The sequence below is a fragment of the Bemisia tabaci genome, unplaced genomic scaffold (genome assembly GCF_918797505.1).
Source record: "Bemisia tabaci unplaced genomic scaffold, PGI_BMITA_v3".
NCBI lineage: Eukaryota > Metazoa > Arthropoda > Insecta > Hemiptera > Aleyrodidae > Bemisia > Bemisia tabaci.
The window spans coordinates 125,882-145,184 of NW_027311738.1; the positions used below are offsets into that span (position 1 = coordinate 125,882).

General features: G+C 34.2%; 2 protein-coding genes across 9 annotated transcripts in view; one reads left to right on the forward strand and one right to left on the reverse strand.

Moving 5' to 3' along the window:
* Positions 1 to 13,806, forward strand: part of LOC140223710 (lysosomal cholesterol signaling protein-like) — a 48,044-nt gene extending 34,238 nt beyond the window's left edge. Inside the window, exons 11-15 of one of the 2 annotated variants that reach the window (XM_019058041.2) lie at positions 1,763 to 1,922; positions 2,989 to 3,094; positions 5,788 to 5,948; positions 7,324 to 7,464; positions 8,508 to 11,492. In XM_019058041.2, the coding sequence (XP_018913586.1) occupies positions 1,763 to 1,922; positions 2,989 to 3,094; positions 5,788 to 5,948; positions 7,324 to 7,464; positions 8,508 to 8,703 (764 nt within the window). In that variant the 3' untranslated portion in view covers positions 8,704 to 11,492. Of the gene's footprint in view, positions 1 to 1,762; positions 1,923 to 2,988; positions 3,095 to 5,787; positions 5,949 to 7,323; positions 7,465 to 8,507; positions 11,493 to 11,558 lie in introns of those variants that run through there. The other variant, XM_072305671.1, reaches the window with a different exon arrangement.
* A 180-nt stretch (positions 13,807 to 13,986) lies between these two features.
* The window catches only part of LOC109041634 (bromodomain-containing protein 2), a 34,302-nt gene continuing 28,985 nt past the window's right edge, over positions 13,987 to 19,303 (reverse strand). For all 7 annotated transcript variants that reach the window (XM_072305670.1, XM_072305668.1, XM_072305666.1 and 4 more), the window contains one exon: positions 13,987 to 19,206. The gene's annotated coding sequence lies outside the window, so the exon portion shown is untranslated. The remainder of the gene's footprint in view (positions 19,207 to 19,303) is intronic.

Below are 19,303 nucleotides of genomic sequence, written 5' to 3' on the forward strand. Positions count from 1 at the left end.
TTGTAAAAATTTGAACCAATTAGTTGCATGAGGACTTTGGTCCTTCCTATTGTTTCAAAATTGCTGCTAAAAGCGTATTTTTGTTGATGATCGGTCGAGCCAATGTGCCCCGATAATGGCAGGGAAATCATGAGGGCTTTTTTTATCCGAACTGCAGAATATCACTGCGGAACGCATCACTTTCTTATCCCATTCCACTGGTGCATTCCAGTGCGCTCCATGTGTTCCAGTGGAACGCTTGGACCGCTCTTCTGAGATGAGTTGAGGTCGGTTGAGGCTGCGGTTACGTCGGTTGAACCAGCCTGAACTACTACAATTGCGTTCCATGCGTTCCACTGATAAAAAAAAAGCTCCATAATCGGGCTGGTAAGCATTTGAGGTTAGATTTCGAAATTGATACTGGTTGGATGCCATCATCTTCATCAGGTCATTTCTAAACCCTACTTTTTGTAGGATTATATTTTGGCCCCAACGTTTGCAAGAATTCCACCTTCTATCTGTCTGGTGAGTCCCGATGTTCCGAAAAATTATGATTGTGTCAAAAAAAAAAAAAAAATACGAAACCACTTGATCCACCCATTTGATTCGACCGATCATCAACGAAAATACGCTTCAACTTATCATCTTAGTATTAATGATGGATCCCCAATAAAATTTCCTTAGAAATTTTACTGAATTTTTAGGTTGCCAGGGGAAGATTATCCATTTTCCCAAGCTTGGTTTTCCGTTAATATGAAAATAAACTCTCCTTGGCAATCTTGTAACTTTGCGATAGACTGAAGCTCTCCTGGAAAAGTCAGTTCATTTTTCTCTAGATTTGGAAAGACGCTTATCTCAAAATTTTTTTTTGAGTTCCATCATTTTGAAATTGATTATCCCATGTATGCTTGTTTTAACTTGGAGGAATGTTTATTTCCCTTGTTGAGTCTGTGCCAACTAAGTTCACGCACTTTTAGACTGCGAGGGGAAATCCGCCATCTTGCTTCTTGCATTTACATTCTATGCAAAAATGGCGTCGGACAATCTTCTTTTTCAGTCTAAAAGTGCGTAAACTTGTTTAGCGTGATCTTTATGTAGAATTTATTTTTTTTGCTCCCCTTATTAGAGGTCGTACTGCTGCCAAGTATGGCAGGAATAAACAATAAAAGTTCTTACCTACGTACCCACTGTATGAAATGTTTTTGTAACTTATCAATAGCTTCATGGTTAATCATCTGTAAAGTTAATAAGCGTTTTAAAATAATAACTGTTCTAAAATTATAAAGAAATTTCGTCCAGTGGTCCTACCCTTTCACTTTATTTAATTATTTAAGGTTCTGTGAGTGAAATGAGATCAATTAATTTCTCACCCTATCGGTGAAAGGGCATCTAGTATGATCTCGTCATCACGAAAAAAAGTGAGGTGGGAAAAATTTTTGTTAAAAAATCAGGTAAAAAAAATTTGAAAAGTGATGCTGCCTGAAATACTATAAACTGATACCATTGGATTTGACTGCGGTCGTTCATTTTTGACTGGTCAGCCTCAAATATGCAGTTAATTGAGCATGCCGTAATATGCATCATAACATTGTTGCTTTCAGTCATTACCGTTTGAGAAAGATGGGAATAGTTGATAGTGCAATCGTTTGATAATGAGCCTCTGTTGAATTGCCTGTGAGCACCTGGACCTATTTTAATATCCGTCCAGTCACACTTTTAGGAAATATTTTTCAGCTCTAAATCGTAATGTATTTAGCATCTTAAATTTTTGGAATTTTTACAGGATCCGTTTGTTTTTTAACCCTTGGACAGCGGCTGAGGATCCGAAATGCACATTTTCTCGCTCTAGTCTCTGAAGCAAATGGCATGACAGCTCACGATCGAATATCTAATCTAGCTGAAAATGGTTTATCCTCAACTAGTGTGAACAGTAATGAATCATCGTAAGTTGTTATTTACTTTAACGTTAGGAATTGGTATTTTATGAAGGACTGAGTGACATAGAACAACATATGTATTGATGGCCTAAGTGCAAAACCATGTATCCCTGTTTGCAACATTCTAGACTTCCTGTCATACTTAATTTCTCCTTTGTTTAACCAGTCAACTTCCTTGCGTTTTCTTCTCTGTCAGCAGAATAAACTGTTCGAAAAAATCAATTAGGAGCCGAAATTTTGAAACGTCACAATGCAGAAACGTGGCTTTGCTTTTTGGCCATGGATATCTGAAAAATTAGCATATTTTCCTAAACCCAATTTTGAAATAAGTTTAGGTTTTCTGCACAGAATGCCAACAAGAAAAAAAAAAAAGTTAAATAAAAAAAGTATTCTCAAGTTTGTGCCTAAAATCAGTTTGCATAAAAAATTTCACTTTTTCTGTGGCTTTTTTGATCCGACTAATTGTGTTAGCTGTGCGAGTACTTCAGCGAAGATTCACTTTTAGATGCAGAAGTGAGCTATTGTCAGTCTTGAGGGCTGTATCATAATGTATTTTTTTGCAATTCACTTACAACACAATTTCAGTAAGGGAACCTGAATGCAAAAGATATCTTATATTTGATGAAAACAGAGAGAAGGAAGGGGGGGGGGGAAACTGGGGCTAGTTTACTAACTTGTTCCAAAAAAATACTCTACACACTTGATTCAATTTCTTTAAGTACTAGAGTGCTAAACTCAGTGCGATCCTAGACCAAAACTACCGCAAAACTGTGGAAACTCAGCATGTACAAGTAATCAGAATAGAATAAGTGTAGAAATTCTTCGTGAAACTATCATCAAACTTCACATGGCAGTAAAAGTGAAAAAATTCTGTTGGTATTACTTGCTTAGCCCTGTTTTACGATATTCTCAAGACTGAGTTTTAAGTAGCGGAAAGCCATGAAAGGCGCGAAAGGGGAAAATATAACAAGAAATAGGGTATTAATTTTACCTTGAAAAAATCTGCATCATTCTCAGCTGTAAAATTGTGACATTTGGAACAGTTCCTCTTATTGGTAATTCTGTGTTCCAGAGCAACGGAGTCGCTGTTAGATAGTCCTGCAACGCCTCGAGAAAGCAGAGACAAATTAATGCCTCACATCATTTTTGTGATACTAATAGCCTGTGGAATTTTCGTGGTAAGTGCAATACTCGCATAACAAATTATAATTTTGGGTAGGAAGTATAGGATTAAAATTTACCTGTTGCTCACCAAATGGAATTTCTGTTTCAGTGAGTACCTCCCTGGTCCTTCTCAGTGAACTATAAATTAAATTATAACTCATGATAAAAAGTGCTGACTATTTTAGGTAGCTGCATCATAAACAGGTCGATTTTATGTAATTCCTTTTCAGGAAGAGCCCGTGAATTACTTAGTTTCTATTAAACTCTATAGTCAGAGCACAGTCAATGATGTTTTAATTAGAGTTGGGCCGAAATGGAATTTTCGCGTCACCGGAACCGGATCCGGATATCTGTTTTTTGTATCCGGCCGGATCCGGATACCGGATAATTCAAAAAAGTATCCCGGATCCGGATCCGGATAGTACCGGATCCGGATAGTGCTTTTTCGCGCGAAAAATGTCGCGATTTTTGAGGTTAAGTTTACTCGACTCACGATCGGTCGTAGCTAACAAAATTCGGGCCTTGAATTTCTTTCCTTATTTCTAGTGTCGCAATTGCAATAGTACAAAAATCATGGTTGACAAATAATATGTGTCATAAATATAGCAAGGCAGTTTCTAGCTTTTCGCAGCTGTGCTCATATGTTCAGCAGGAGGGTGTTATCAGAAGTCAGAAATGTAAACAAAACAAAAGTGGAAAACAGCGCTGCCAATCTGACACTTTTGAAAGCACCGCCGCCGCATGCCAATCCAAAGTCACAGCAAATCAAAGCCTGTCTTGACGGAAAATTATTCGGTCAATTTCTGTTGATGAGAATCTCTAAATGAACGAGAGAAATGGATGTTTCAACCGATCACAAACTTAATTGGCCTTCGTTTCGATATTACCGAAACAAACAGCGTGCTGCGACACTACGATGAATGCGGAGTTTTGCACCGACTAAAAACGGGGAATTATGCATATGTTGGTGGCGTTGTTGTTTGTTATTCTCTTTTCCACCTGCATCTATGAAAGTGAAACACGCGGGTCGCGGACTTAAGGAATTTACGTTGCGATCAGCGGAGAAGAAAAAAAAGTCAAAAGTTTCAGGAAAAAATACAGAAAATTGTATTGATAGGGAAGAAAAAAGAAAGAATATCACCAAAAATTTATCGAAATTTTCAGGGCCAAAAAAGCACTATTCGGCGGGTCCAAAAAACGGATAGCGCGATTATCCGGCCGGATCCGGATACTCGCGAAAATCGTATCCGGCCGGAGCCGGATATCCGGTATCCGGCCGGATAATCCGGCAATCCGGATAATCGCCGGATACCCGGCCCAACTCTAGTTTTAATTGAAACAGCCCATTCATGTATTACAATCCTATAGTCCATTTTGTGAAACCTGAGACTTTTATTCGGCATTAAAATCCGTAAATGGCAACGCATCAGTCTCGGATTCTGGTGACCGGACCGCTTGCCGGACACCCTCTTTTGTTCAGCGCCCATAGGCCGGCAATCCATCCATTGTGAGGGTAGGAACAATGGGCACCCTTCATCCCTCCTTAATGAGCCCTAGTACGTGGACTGAAATTTTTTTCTTGCTGAAAAATTCATCTTTTGGCGTGAAAATTTAGTTCCAGCGTGAAATTATGGTAAAAACGCACTAAAATTTCGTCCAATTACACGCTGATACACGACATTTTGCGGCGAATCGTGGTCACACGCAAATGCCTTGTATCAGCTCAAAATTGAGATAATTAAGATAGTGCGTTTTAACCATAATTTCACGCTGGAACTAAATTTTCTCGCCAAAAGATGAATTTTTCAGCAAGAAAAAAATTTCAGTCCTTGTACTAGGGCTCATTAAGGAGGGATGAAGGGTGTCCATTGTTCCTACCCTCACAATGGACGGGTTGCCGGCCTATGATCGCTGAACAAAAGAGGATGTCCGGCAAGCGGTCCGGTCACCCAAGTCTGAGACTGATGCGTTGCCATTTACGGATTTTAATGCCGAATAAAAAGTCTCAGGTTTTGTGAAATGGACTGTAATGGTAGATTTTTCAAATTTTGTGGAATAATATCTGTTACATTTATGTTGAAAAGTTGCAAAAAAATCCATTAATTTGTAAGTTCAATTGGAAGTTTCTCAACAGATCACGCATCTGTGAAGTATGGGAAGATTTTTAAACTTAAGAAGCTAAATTATTTCAGAAATTGATCGTACATATGTCGAATTGGCAAATTTTTTTGTTGAGTTTTAGTGTCAATCAGTGAGGAAGTGAAAGAAAATCATTTTATTTCCCGTACATCTTCTGATCTCCTCGGAAAATGTTGGTTTCTTTATCATCAACCATGTTTCGCACCTTTTTTTATTTGTTAAATAAGTTTTGAAAAAAAAAATGAATGAAATTAAATCAATCAAAGTAAATATGATTAAAAGATTGTGAGCGCAAAATTTGAAGATTGTTTATCTTTTATCTTAGAGGGCTCTAATTGTCTTGGCTGTGTTTTCTGCCGATTCTCTGACCTCAAGGACAATCTATCTAAGAAGTTTAAGTGCTGTTGTTGAAAATTGCAATTTTCTTTCAACTTTTGTGCAGAGCACAAAAAAGAAAGGCATTGTCTTGTATTCTACAACAAATTTAAATCAACTTTTCATGTCACAACCTTCTGCCTTCTTTTGTATTCTTCTTTGTATTCATGATCGTTTTCTCAAACCTTTCCAGAAACTCGGTCTCATGCTGTGGCGTTTAATTCTTGATGAGATGACTGGTGTTTATGTAGAAATTGCCTTCTTTGCCATTACATTGAGCAGAGGAAAGGGTATAATCGCCTTCTTTTTGTTTGGAATTGACTCAGCAACAGTGTTCAAACCCATGTGCAGGAGGTACATACATTTTGTAATCTAGTCAACAACTCTTCAATTTTTTTTAAGGAAATGTTAGGTAGATGCACTGATTTCATTTAATTTTCTTCCTCACGTACAAACTAGAGGCTTTAAAGAGGCTCATCAATTACTCCGACTTGTATTGCTGACCAATGAGAAAGCCTATGGCTAGAAAAGCCATATCTATGAGCGTCAGTAAGAGCTTAAGTTTGTGCATTGAGAAGAACCTTTACTCAATCCTTGGTTACCTTATAGAATGAAAGAGTGAGGAAAACCTGGAAAAAAAAATTGGGAAAAGTACTAAAATGCTTTGTGGCTGTTGTGTCGTGTAGTCTCAGCTTTTCTCTCAGCTGGGCCCGAAAATCTCGAAATGATTATTTTTAATTCTGTCTTGTCCCAAAAGTTAGGTAATTTTCACGGTATGCAGTAGGGAAGAAGTCGACAGTAGAAACGTTTCAATTACAAATTTCTGTGACCACTCTGCAATTGATTTTTAATTGACTGTCTAAAATATACATTTGACATCCTGGGAAAGGTAATCTTTAGTTTCTGTTTTAGAGCTATGTCTACAGCATTTTTTATTTTTTCAATGTTGAAAAAATTTCCGGGTAGATACTTTTAATCAAAAATACCATTTCAAAGAAAACCAGGTTTCCAATTTTTTTTATTTTTTTGCGCAAGCAATGACTGGTTGTGAGTCTCCTAGGACAAAAATCTGTTTGTGAATTTTGAAGGATCAAAGTTGACATTGCGCAAGTAAATTCAGTGCTTATGTAACTCACTACTGCCTAAAATCAATCGAAATCAATCAATCAAAATCTTTTATTCCAAATTTTTTATTTGAACTTAAAAATACAATAGTTGCACACAGAATGTTGGATTTGTCTCCTTAAAATTTAGCTTTCTCTAAAAATTAACCATATTTTAGTGCAAGTGGGCATTGATAGCTTTTTTTCATTCAGGAGATATAAAAACTACAAGAGATTCAGCTTTGATCTCCCATAGTGTCTTCAAATTTTTTGTGGGTTTGAAATATTGGTCAAAAATTTCTTTTTCAAGAGACTTCAAGGGATGCTATACCCTGTATTTTATTCTGTTCCAAAGCAAAAAGGCACCATACTCGATTTCAGTCATTTTGAGGAACTAAAGAAAAGTGCATGTCATCCTTTGATTCCTATGTAAATCACAATTTTTGGAGCTTAACAACTCAGAACTGGTGCTCGAAAGGGCTACCAATGTTGTTACACAAACAGATATTTTATTGAAAATCTTTCACAATGCTGATAACTATATTGTCCCAAAAGTGTGAGGTAGGCACTTTCTTGCCTTACTTTTTTGAGCTCTGTGTTTTTTTCACAATTTTTTTTCCTTCCAGAATTTTAACTCTGTGGTACGGAGGGGAAAGTTTTGAACTTCCCTCACTCGATTCCTTGTCTCTGGAAACGAGGACTGCCTGTGATCAATTCCGATCTCAACACCTAGAATCGTGCAAAAAGGATATTGCAAAAGATTTGCGGTAATTATACACATATTTCTAATGTCTATTGTTTCTGTTGGGTCTTTTTTAAAATTTGGTCTCCTTTCAATGTTGCATTTAATTAATTAAACGTCAACTGTTTTATCAGATTTAAGAAATTTTATCAACCTTAAGGAGTTTTACCCTCTTAAATGAAAAGTAAAGTGGACGATTCAAACTGCTGATTGCCTTGCTGTCCATGATGTAGCCTTTAAAAAGTCAAAACGAATAAAATAATGGGTACTTATTAAGTTATCTTAATATGTTACGGCATGTGGTTTTCACTGGAGGTTGCAAGGGTTTCCTGTGTTCTTCTCTGTATGGCACTTGCTTGCTTTTGTGTGTCCAGAGGAAAATTCTCTCTTTGGTTCAACTTTCTCAATTCAGTTTCTGAATGTCTTCTGTTTTTTGACTCATCATCATTGTTTTTATCGTTCTCACACAATCATCTTTCACTAACAAGTGTTTTATCATCTCCAACATATCGAAAGATCAGAAAATGAACCATTCTTTTTGAGAGTTTCAAAGGACTTCTCGCCATCGAGAGTAATCATGAATTGTGTTTTAAGCCTACAAAGTTGCTGAGAAAAAAAACAAGTAGGAGTATGCAATTCTTTAAGGATAATCATATTTATTGTGAAAATAAAAATTGAGTAAATTGAAGACACAATGGGTTTCTACTTTTTCCAGGTAAAATTGCACAAAAATCATGCTTGGCTAATTCAAAAAAGGCTAAAATCCCCTCTTTAGCGTGCAATCTGTATTTTATTACATACTTTTTCAAATTTACCTCACTTACCAGCAGTTTTTCCTCATGCCTGGCCGTCAGGTTTGCCGAGAGAACATTTTGAACAATAATCATGGGGGAAAAACAATTTATTTTTCTCATTAGAGCTAACAGATGTCGAAATTACCCTTACTAGTTTTCTAGCATTGCTCCCAAAATTTTCACTTTCAAACTTCTAAATACCTGGTAAAATTTTGTCTTGCAGTGAGAGTGTGAAAATTCTGATGAATGCCTCGTTTTTTCCCATTTCTTACAGATGCGGAATATTCATGGTAAGAGATTGCTTTTGTGGGGCATCCTTTTTAGACTGGCTTGTTGAAAACTCCGTTGTGAGCGAGCGCGAGGAGGCATTTCACTTAGCAACACAGTTGGTACTTGGACGTGTTCTGCGGCATGTGCATTACGACAGACACTTTAAAGATGATTCCAATATCCTCTTTGTCTTCACCTGAGTATCTCATTTACGCCCAAAATATCTTGCTTTGTACTTGTTTCCGTAGTGTCTCCTTAATCAGGATGAAACGGGAAAAAGTCGCACAACTTGTCTTGTTTGATTATTGAATGTTTCAAAAGTTAAGTCGATCATATGGAACCATTAAAAAAAAATGCATCACTCATCAAAGTGTATGTCCTAGTGCACAGCTGCTCAGCTCATGTGGAAGAGTTACCAAAACACCAAGAGTGAGAAACTCTATACCTCTGAAATTTTTCTATGAAACAAGAATATGGTACCTATTCGGAGGAAAAATCCCTATGTTATTTCTTATACCTGTTGTGGATTTTGATCTCAGTTATCAAGATCTATAGATGTTCATTTTTGTTTTGTCTAATTGCATGACTATTCGATCAAATGAAAAGTTTAACTAATGTACTCAACCAATTTAAATCTTTTTCTATACTTGAAAACTGAATCATCACTCATGGTCAAATATTATAATTTACTCAAAGAAAAATCTGAGGCTTCTGAATCACTGTATCCTATTTTCGAAGAGTAATTTTGACCTCATAAAATCATGACTATATTTGTTTGTATCCTTATATCATGTAGGTATTTACTTACTTACCCACAATTTTGATGTTGAAGCAGGTCGCTTTCATTTTTGACTAGAAACGGATAATCGTATCAAAACAAGTCTATCAGTCCTTGTCTTTACATGATGTTTTCATGTGATTCATCTAAGGTCGAATTACAAGAAGAAAACTTCGGTGAATTTTTGCAGTTACCATCCCCATTGGGGGGGGGGGGGGGGGGAGGCTCTCCTATTCCTGCAACCAATTTACGTAGGAATATACTTAAATCAGTAAAAAATAATTGAAGATAATTAATAATCAAATTTTTTAAATTAAGAAAACGTGAACAATCTAGTGAACACAAAAATTGTCCTTATAGTTCACTTTCACTTCTTTTTCTACTCTCAGTTGGTTTTGGAACTCTTCAAGGACCGCTTTTGGTTCTGCGATTAATATTGAGTCAGTCAATATTTGTTGCAACTTCACATGAGCGACTTTTTCCCACAACAAATTGTCAGAAAACATCCTGTGAAGTCAAGGTCTTAAGATTAATGATCATTTTTCTGTACTTTGTTGATAAGTTTCATGTACACGTTAGCTCAAATTTTCAACTATCACGGGGCTCCTAATTTTTCTTGCATGCTCTCTTCTTTAGTCCCATCTTGAATTTATATTATACATTTTGGTTTCTTCCGAGGAAGTTATTCATTTTTTTTCTTTTTTCTTCAGTGTGGAAACTCTTTAACTACTAATTTTGAAATTGCTGAAGACAAATTGTAATTTTATAAAAGAAATTTACCAAAAATAAAGTCCGACTGAACTGTGCTTCTTAAGGTTTGGGTCAGCGTAAGTTAGGTTCCTTCCGTTAAATAATTTATCGTAAAAAAACCCTTTTCTTCCCGCTCTGTAAAGTGTACCCTCATCATTTTCCCATGGGAATTTAAAATTCATCTTGTTTACTCTTAATACCTGTGCACTATCAGTTGTTTTCTCAGACCTGCCCTTCAAAACTGTGTCCCTAAACTCATAGCTCTCACTTTTTTCCACCCAAATATTTTTCTTTTCATATTCTTGTAAATTGCTTCTGTTTTCTTTGATTTGTGTTTTATGTTTTGTTGGAACGGATTTGCTCCATTATCAAAAGCATGCTCCAAATATTTTCCTCATATTTTTCTCTCCTCTTTATTTGGATCCAAATGAAGGAGGTAAATAGTAATCTTAAGCGAAAATATCATTATGTGCCAAAACTTAGTAGAAAAGCTCTTGAATACATTTATGAAGCTCATTTCGACAGTGAAACTACCAAAACACGTGTCTTGTTTGCAGTGCTAAAAAATTTCTGCTCCCATTTTATCTCAACATGGAAGAACAAACCAACAATATAGCTTGAAATTTTCACTAAATATCTTTCACATTAAGAGGACAAATCAAGAGAGTTTTCATGCAATGCAGTTGATGAGTTTGTTCCCATTTCACAAGTTAATTATATGTCTGAAGATCTCCAGTGTCGCAAACCGAGATGCGCATTTTTGTAGTTTCACTGTCGATTTGTGAGTATAGACATTCAAGTTTTTCATTTATTTGAAACCTCCTTTGGTCTGAAATTATTTATGATTTACTTGCGTGTCATTGAATTTAGCGGAAAAATGTAATAAGTAGGCAATGAAAAACAAATTATTAACAGAGGAACGTTATTTTGAAAAATTATTCATCTACAACGTGTGTTTATTAATATTTCAAGATTTGAGAATTTATTTTATAAATTAAACATAAAATTACCTAACTGATAGTGTCCTTTGCTTGCTTTACTTTTTGAAAATAATATGTAAATCTAATCACAAAGAGCAAGTACCAAATGAACTGCAGGAAGGTGCTGAGCTGTTGCACAGTTTTTGAATTTATTGCCGTCATGATACATTTCACACCATTAGGAAGAACAAATCAACCTTATCATTCATCCAGAACTTTCGACTTTTCGTATGCAACGCAGAATCAGGCCTAAGAAATCGAAACTTCGAACGTGTAACCAAGAAATATGTGTGGTTTGTTGGACAATGAAAATGTCTGTTCAATTTTTGTACTTATTTTGCTGTTACCAATGGCCTCCCATATTGGTACAAATGCATGCATATGGGAATGAAAACTCTGTAACGTACTTGCAACATGCACCATTGGCACCTAAATATTACCTTTTTTTTTTTTTTTTTTTTTTTTTTTTATTTTGGAAACTCCTTTAATCTGTTTCATTTGTCAGATTTTATACACCCCTAAATTTTCATTTGATTTTCTCTTACAGAGATGTGAATGCTGGCCCACCATGCACCCATTTTCTTTCTATGATGTGAGATTGAGAAACGTGTTTTTGATCATTATGCTGATTTTTGTTTTTGTTTTCACTCTTGTTTTGTAGTGGCACCTTCGTTACTATCAAACTGCTGTTTTTAATAATGATATGATTGGATTTTTATGATTTCAAAATTATTGATTTAATAAAAACAAACAGTGTGTTGTTCTCTCCTCGAGGAAATAGGAGGGGAGGAATTTTATTTTGAAAAATCTTTGCTTTCTTGGATTTTTGAAATCAGTACCATAAAAGAACTTGAGAAAAATTTCGCCAAATCTAAACCAAAAGCTCTATTTATACTTCTTTATCAGTCCGGGTAAAAGGAAAGAAGAGTAGGTGCAGAATTATAGATTGAGGAGGAATAAGTTATGTATTTTTCCTTATGTAAAATTATTTTATGCATTGAGGAGTAGACCGCTACCAGGACTGCTGAATTCAGCCAGGAATTCAGAGGAAAGGTCCTCGAGCTCAATAGAAAAGCTTTTTGGTAAAAATTCGCCTAGGTCTTCAAAATCTCCATTTAAAGCCTTTTTTGGGGCTTTCTCAGTTAGAGCCTCTAGTTCATTCACAGCGGTAGAATTAATGTTATCTAATTTTGTATATGTTGGTTTATTGACATTTTTCATTTGGCCAGAAAACTGATTAATCTTTTATTATGAATTTTTTATTTTTGTTGAGAAACACTGTTCAGGAGGCAATATGTTCTTCAATTCAGTTATCATACTAAGTTGTCCAAATATTGAAGACTTTCATCAGAAAGAATTCAAGGTCCCCAAGCTCAATAGAAAAGCTTCCAGAGAAAAATTTGTTTAAGTTTTCAAAATCCCCATTTTAAGCCTTCTTTGGAACAACTTTCAACTCACAAAATTAAAAGGAGTGTTACTTTCTTCACTCATTTTATGTATTAGAGATACTAAGATCTTGTGAGACAGTTTCGATTGGACTGTGAGCAAAGGGATCAAAAGATCTCTGAAATTAGAAAGCGTATATGTACAATTTCAATCTATCGATCCTTTTCAAGGACATTTTAGTCACTGTCATATTTCAAGAATGCAAGTGAATCTAGTTGACTGTTTGAAATTTCGGCGACTAGATTCATCGAGCCCTGAAAAAATTTCTCTTGTGATATAAATTTAGTAAAGGAGTTGTGCTGAAGCGTATTTTTCGTATGTGTTTTATTTTGTGATTTTTATTATACTATTAGTCGTTAAGTTGATAGTCTGAGGAAGTATACTGTGCGTTAATGTTATCTATCTTTCCATTGTTTCTGGTCCTTTGGCAATAATCTGTCAGTGGTTGTAATGATCTGGAAATTGAGGAGGAAAGTAATTTTATCGATTAGCTGTTAATACTTTCCAAGTATGTAACATGATTTCTGTTGAAGGAATGAAATTTCTCTGGTAAAAATTAAAAAATGTGAAAGTGACCACTTTCTTCTATCCAGGCATTATCTGATAAAATTTTGAGGGTCATATTCTCCGAGGGATTCTTTCGAATCATGCTCCTTAACGCAATGGCAATTCTAGTGAGTTCTCAACACTACATCTGCTCCATTTAAGCCATTATAAAATAATAGAAGATTCTAGGCGGGACAGCCTGTCCCAATAAAAATTGATGATTTTACATACATTTAAATGGATGGAACCTAGCATTGTTAACTTACAAGAATTGTCTCAGTCATAATGCGAAATTGTTCTAAAGAATTTTATTTATTGATAACATAACATTATTGGTTTTCTTAAATCAGTTGTGTGTTCACGAGGTATTATTTATAAATCATGGAGTGGATGTTTAGTCCCTGGTGAAAAATACTTTCTCTTTTATTTTATGTGCAAGAGAAAAGAGTCCTCTTATTTTAGAAATTTTATGCGGTATGAAAATAAACTTTCAAGCATACCAATTTATTTTTTGTGAATATATTTTTTATGTTTCCTTATTTGGTGGAAAATTTCTGCTAGTATTAGACTGATTATCTTGAGGAAGAATTGAGAAAGGATAATATGAATTATACAAAATGTTTCCCTGTTGAAAATTTTTCTTAGCAACTCAAAATACCACTGAGGATTACTTTTTTTCCTATACATACTGTTAATTTAAAAGTTTGTTGGAAACCGAATGAGGTCAAAATGCTTTCATCAATGCTGATTCTTTTTTGTTACCTCATAAAAGTTTTTAAATAAATTAATATTTATTTTTTACACATTATGAATTTTTAATTGTAATTCCGGACCAAACACTCTGGCTCTCTGTGATTTCTCCCCAATTTTCCCACAACTTCAAATTTGGAGGACAGTTTTACACAAAATGAATGTGAAAACTTAAAAATTTTAGGGTGCGTAACTTCCTTCAAGAGGCAGAGTAAAATAAAACAAATCAAAAATCGAATATGAAATTAATAATTATTCTAAACATTATAAAATCATAACAATAATACTGCAATACGAAAATTGAAGATGATTCGGACAAGTACAATTGTCAGTATCTCAAAAAAGTGGGATCCCTAAAAATGAAAGAGGAATGACCCATCATAGTTCAGATACTTTTAACACATAAAAAAACAACTAATCTTCCTTACATTTTCAGAAGATGAGCGAGTAATAAGTTAAAATATAAAAGAAAGCAGCACAATAATTTAGCACTTTTTATGATACATACGTAGAATCAAATTTCATAAAAATTATTTTATTTATTGTACTTTATGTAAGTTATTAACTTCAGTCAGAGCTTAGATCTTTGCATCTAGAGAATGATCTAGATTTTCAACTAATTCTAGTTTCAGTTAAAATATTGAGGTTACCACATCAGAGAAAGAAGCAGAAGAGAGGGGGAGAAGGGGTCCCGGAGGAGGAAAGGTCTAATGGCTACACATAAATAGTTAAAAATTAAGAAAAGAAAATTAAACAGCTGCAGATTTTTGTAAAACAGTAAAAAGGATGTGTTGCTAATAGAGTGAGATTTACAATTTACTTTCAAATGTTGGAGTACCTAAGTTCTGAGTATTTAAATTCTATGGATGAACTTTCATCTAAAAAGTAGCTTCCAAATTTTCAGAATATTGTTTGTTATAAGTGCATTCTCAGAAAGTTAAGGAGGAATTCATCCATTAGTAAGCAGAGATCCAGTATGTTAGGACTAAAGTAAAATACTGTTCAGTCCCAAACCAGCACCCGGTAGATTCTTATCAGTCATGCCTATATCCGACAATGAACAGTCACATAATATGTGAACACGAACATGTACTGTCAATGAATATGCATATAAAAAAAAATGAAACACAGAAAGTCAAGTTAAAAATACATATTCCGTTTACAATGATTAATTCCTCACTTATCTTGGGGAATGTATTGATGCAAAGGGCAATGCGAGACCAGCTCGAAATTTTTGGGGAACTTCACTTTTGTCAAAAAACACTGAAATTCAGCTCCATAGGATCAGCTATCATATTCAATGATCTCTTGTTCATTTTAATTCAAGCATAAGAAAATCAAACAATAGTAAAAAACTGGTCTAAAAACGAAGTTATATGATTTGAGAATTGATGTATGATACTAAAAAGGTAAACAAAATATAAGATACTGGGAGTTGAGACACCTGAACTTCTGACAAGATTGACAAAAATTTAGAGATATTTGAGTGAGAACTTTGAAATGGAAGAAAGGACTACTAGGCTATGTTTGAACTAAATCACAGGAACACCTAGTTAGACATCAGAATTCCACATAAAACGCAGTAGACTCAAAGCAAATTGCTGATATAAATCTTTTTCAGATTCATATTTTGGCAATCCTCATGTCATACTTGATGGTACCTCCAGCGAGTAGATACTGTGAAACTATATGAAGGATGAGCCCAGCAAATGAGACTTAACTTAAGATTTGTTATTGATAGTCAATTTACTTACACCAATTCTAGTTTTTCAAATAGATGGGAATTTTGAGTTGACTGATTTGACCATGAACTGAAAAAGTGAATTTCTCACTTCTGAGTAAACTTGGGGAAATTTTCTATATGTTCTTGAAGTCCTAGGTGGAATTCTGATGGGGAAAAATGTCTTGAGTGTTAGACTTCTTATCTTGTCAAATAGTCAATTCATAAGGCTTATTAAGAGAACCTGAGAGCTTTTAAAAACTGAAATTCAAGGTGGATCTAGTAAGGTGGGAGTATTATCATTAACTTGATTATGTAAATAATAGTGACAGGAAAGAGGAAAGAGTATAAAACAGGGTACTCTTTACAAAAATTCTCTAAGTCTAGTTTATCATGCCTAATGATATTAAAAAGGTAGAAAAGCTTACACATCGTTAGATCTACTTTGAATGAGACCTATTATTAAAACCATCTTCTGATAGTAAAAACAAGTGTTACAGGGTACGATAAAAAAATTGGTCAACATGAGAGATAAGTCTAAATAATTTGTCAAGCCTAATATGCCCGAGTATGTACTACACATTAGGATTTTATGACTTGAATTTTCGGTCTTGTTAATTTCGTCGTTTCTCTCATGAAAGAACGTAACTTCCTTTCAAGTTATTGAATTTTCCCTTGTAAATTGCATTTTTACCAGGAGGATCTTGGAACTGCACATGTCTGTGTTTTTTTCCTTTGATACCACAGTAAAATCGGGAACATTTTGGACAAAAATTGCACAGGTACACTCTTGTAAAAAATTGAATTGTTTGAGTCAATTTTGCGACCTTGAAATGTGTTATGTTTTTTCGTGCAGGAAACGACAATTAATCTCTAGGGCATCTTATAGCCTAGGGCTATAATGTTAACAGCTGAACATTATAGAGATATTTATCAATTGAATTGTACGAGACAGAAATAAAAAAAGGGATTGCGTGACTAGCAATACTTGCATAACTAATAAAAAAATGGCAAGTTGTATTCTATAGATTTTTTACTCATTATTAAATATATCAAAATAAATTAGAAAATGAAAATTATGGAATTACTTTAAGAAAGAAAGTGCGCCTGGGGATAAGAATATCTCCCTAAAAAAAGGTGTCAATGTTGTGTATTGAACTATGTTAAGTTGAAAGATTCTTATCATTCTTTTAGTGCAGAGAGAAAATTGCTTAAATTATTACTTGATATTAGACACTATTCAACATTAAAGTCTGGTATCTTCAAAATCTAACTTAAGTTCAAGGTCGCGTCCAGATGAACTTGCATGACACAGAAAGATTCATCTGTATCATTCAAGATCTTATCAGGACGCTCGGAACTCAATCAGCTAAAACAAACTTATTTAAAAGTTCCTAGGAAGGCTGATTGCTTATCACTTCTGATAGAAAATTTCCATTTATTAAGGGTAAAAATTATTCACAGTGATAAAATTGACAGGGTGATGATATTGTCAGAACCAAAAAAAATGCAGGTAGTCGTTGGAGTTAGGACTGCGTCTTAGCAGACCAATAAAGCTAAGATAAATGGAGACAGCGTCTTTGTTAGGAGCTGGGATTCATTCTGTATTATCCTACTTCACAAAAAATGTTCATCAAATACTCAGGTTCTGTTGTACCTCCTTCGCTTCTTCCGCATTTCAGTCCTGACTGTCACAGTTACTCCAAAGGCTTTAGGTTCTGATAATACATGACACAAATTATAAGAGCTAATACAAAGACATTTGATTTAATGTATTGGTACAATCAGTCTGACTTTTTTTTTTTTTTTTTTTTTTTTTTGAGTGTGTGTGTCGCAATAGGTGGTTTTAAAATTTCCAAGGAAATATCCAAGGTTTTCCGATATATATGCTTTTCAATTGCAAAAGCACCATACAATAAGTCAGCAAATTAATGGCTAAATTCTAAATACAGAGCGACAAATCTACTTCAGTCGATTTTAGATGGCAAAACAGGTGTTAGGGTGGATGATCTTGATTAAAAACAGAAGAAATTACTCCTGAAAAATTGGCCTCAAAGTACTACGGTTCCTTTCGCCATGAAGTAACAAATAAAGAAGACAATTATCTGTTAAATCTCCTTAAAATTGAGATCTTCAAGATACCCATCTTGAGAGGTTAGCTTTGAAAATGTTGTTTAAGTTAGGGTAATCCTCCTTGAACGCATGCGGACGCTACAAAGTGACTCAATGGTTTCATAATTATTGAACCGCAAATTCAAAATTGGCGACAATTTTCTGTTTTTTTTCTGTTCCTTTCACATTCTCCCCCTCTTTTTTTCCTTGTGGAGTTAAACTCTACACAAAAGTGAGAAAAAGTTTCATTTTTTTCAGCACATTTTGATTAGCTGGACTGTTCATTCGTTGATCAGAGACTAGCTACAATAAAATTAAAATTATTTTATTTGCAGTCCATTTTCACTTAGTTAAATGATATGGATTAAGAAAAATTCTTTCACTAATAGAAGGTTAAAAAAAATCTTTTCAAACATTCAGTCCTTAGGTTCAATATCAGTATCAAGTCTTTGATCAATTAACCCTAACAAAAATTTGAAATCTGTATTATTAAATTGTCACTCAATCAGTAAAACTCTCTCGCTTAGAGTTTCTTGCTTATGAATTTGGGGTTCAACAGAATCTTCAGATGTTGAACTGAAACCAATACTGAAAAAATAAAATTGATACAGAGTTTTTGATTTTTTCATGATAAAAAAAATAAGAGAAAAAGTGGCTAAGACGTATTGTTATGAAAAACGCAAGTATACTAATTTCAATATAATCTGGATAGAGAAGGTGACAACATATTTCTCTACTATTATAATAAATTAAACATTAACTATACATAGCAACCTAAGAACTTCATCTTTATAAGTATCTAATTACATGAAACTTCAGTTGAATTGGGCACGATAGTGAAAGAAGTAGCTATTTGCACCCGCCTTTTGAGAGGGAACTATAGAGTAGAAAATTTTCAACACTGAGTTCCCTTAATTTGCGGCAAAAATAGAAACCTATTTTAATGACTATTTTCTACTCTCTTCTCTGGCTGACAAACCTTTCTGAGGCACAAGCATGTGCAATAACAAAGTAAAACAATTTGATTGTGAAGAGTAAGCATTAACTTCAAGTTAAATACAAACCAGTACTAATAAGGAATTGTATGAAGATGAAATGATCAGATTTACAACTATACAAACATAAATAGGAAGAATTATTTTCAAAATTACATTTGAAGACTTTACAATAAAAGGGACAGAAATTCAATTTTGAAAAAATTATAAGGGGTAAATCAGAATAAAACCGTATCACGACTTCATTTATAACACTAAATTTAAATGAGTACGCTTGTGAATAAAAAATATAAAAAACAAATAGAATATTAAATAAAAATTTGTCAATGCGAAACAAAAAAAGAAGAAATAAAATAAATCAGTACAAAAACAGAAATAAACTGAAACAGATTAAAAGAAGAAGAAAAAACTTGAATTTTTAAATTACAAATCACATACACGAATAGTATATACATGTAGCGTACGATGATAAAGTACGTTTATTTATATTAAACATGTTGGAAAACATAATACTGTACAACGAAAGGATCTGAGAGGAAAATTTGTTGGAGATCATGAGAGGCAGTAACGGGCACTCGATCAAAAGCGAAGAGTCAATGCATCAAACGACTCTGCATCAAAAGTATCTGAAAAATGAGAACAATAAACATTGAAAAAACAAAAAACCACTTCCTGGTTGGTTATAATAGCAGAGAATAGAGATCCTTCACTGGTACTGGTACA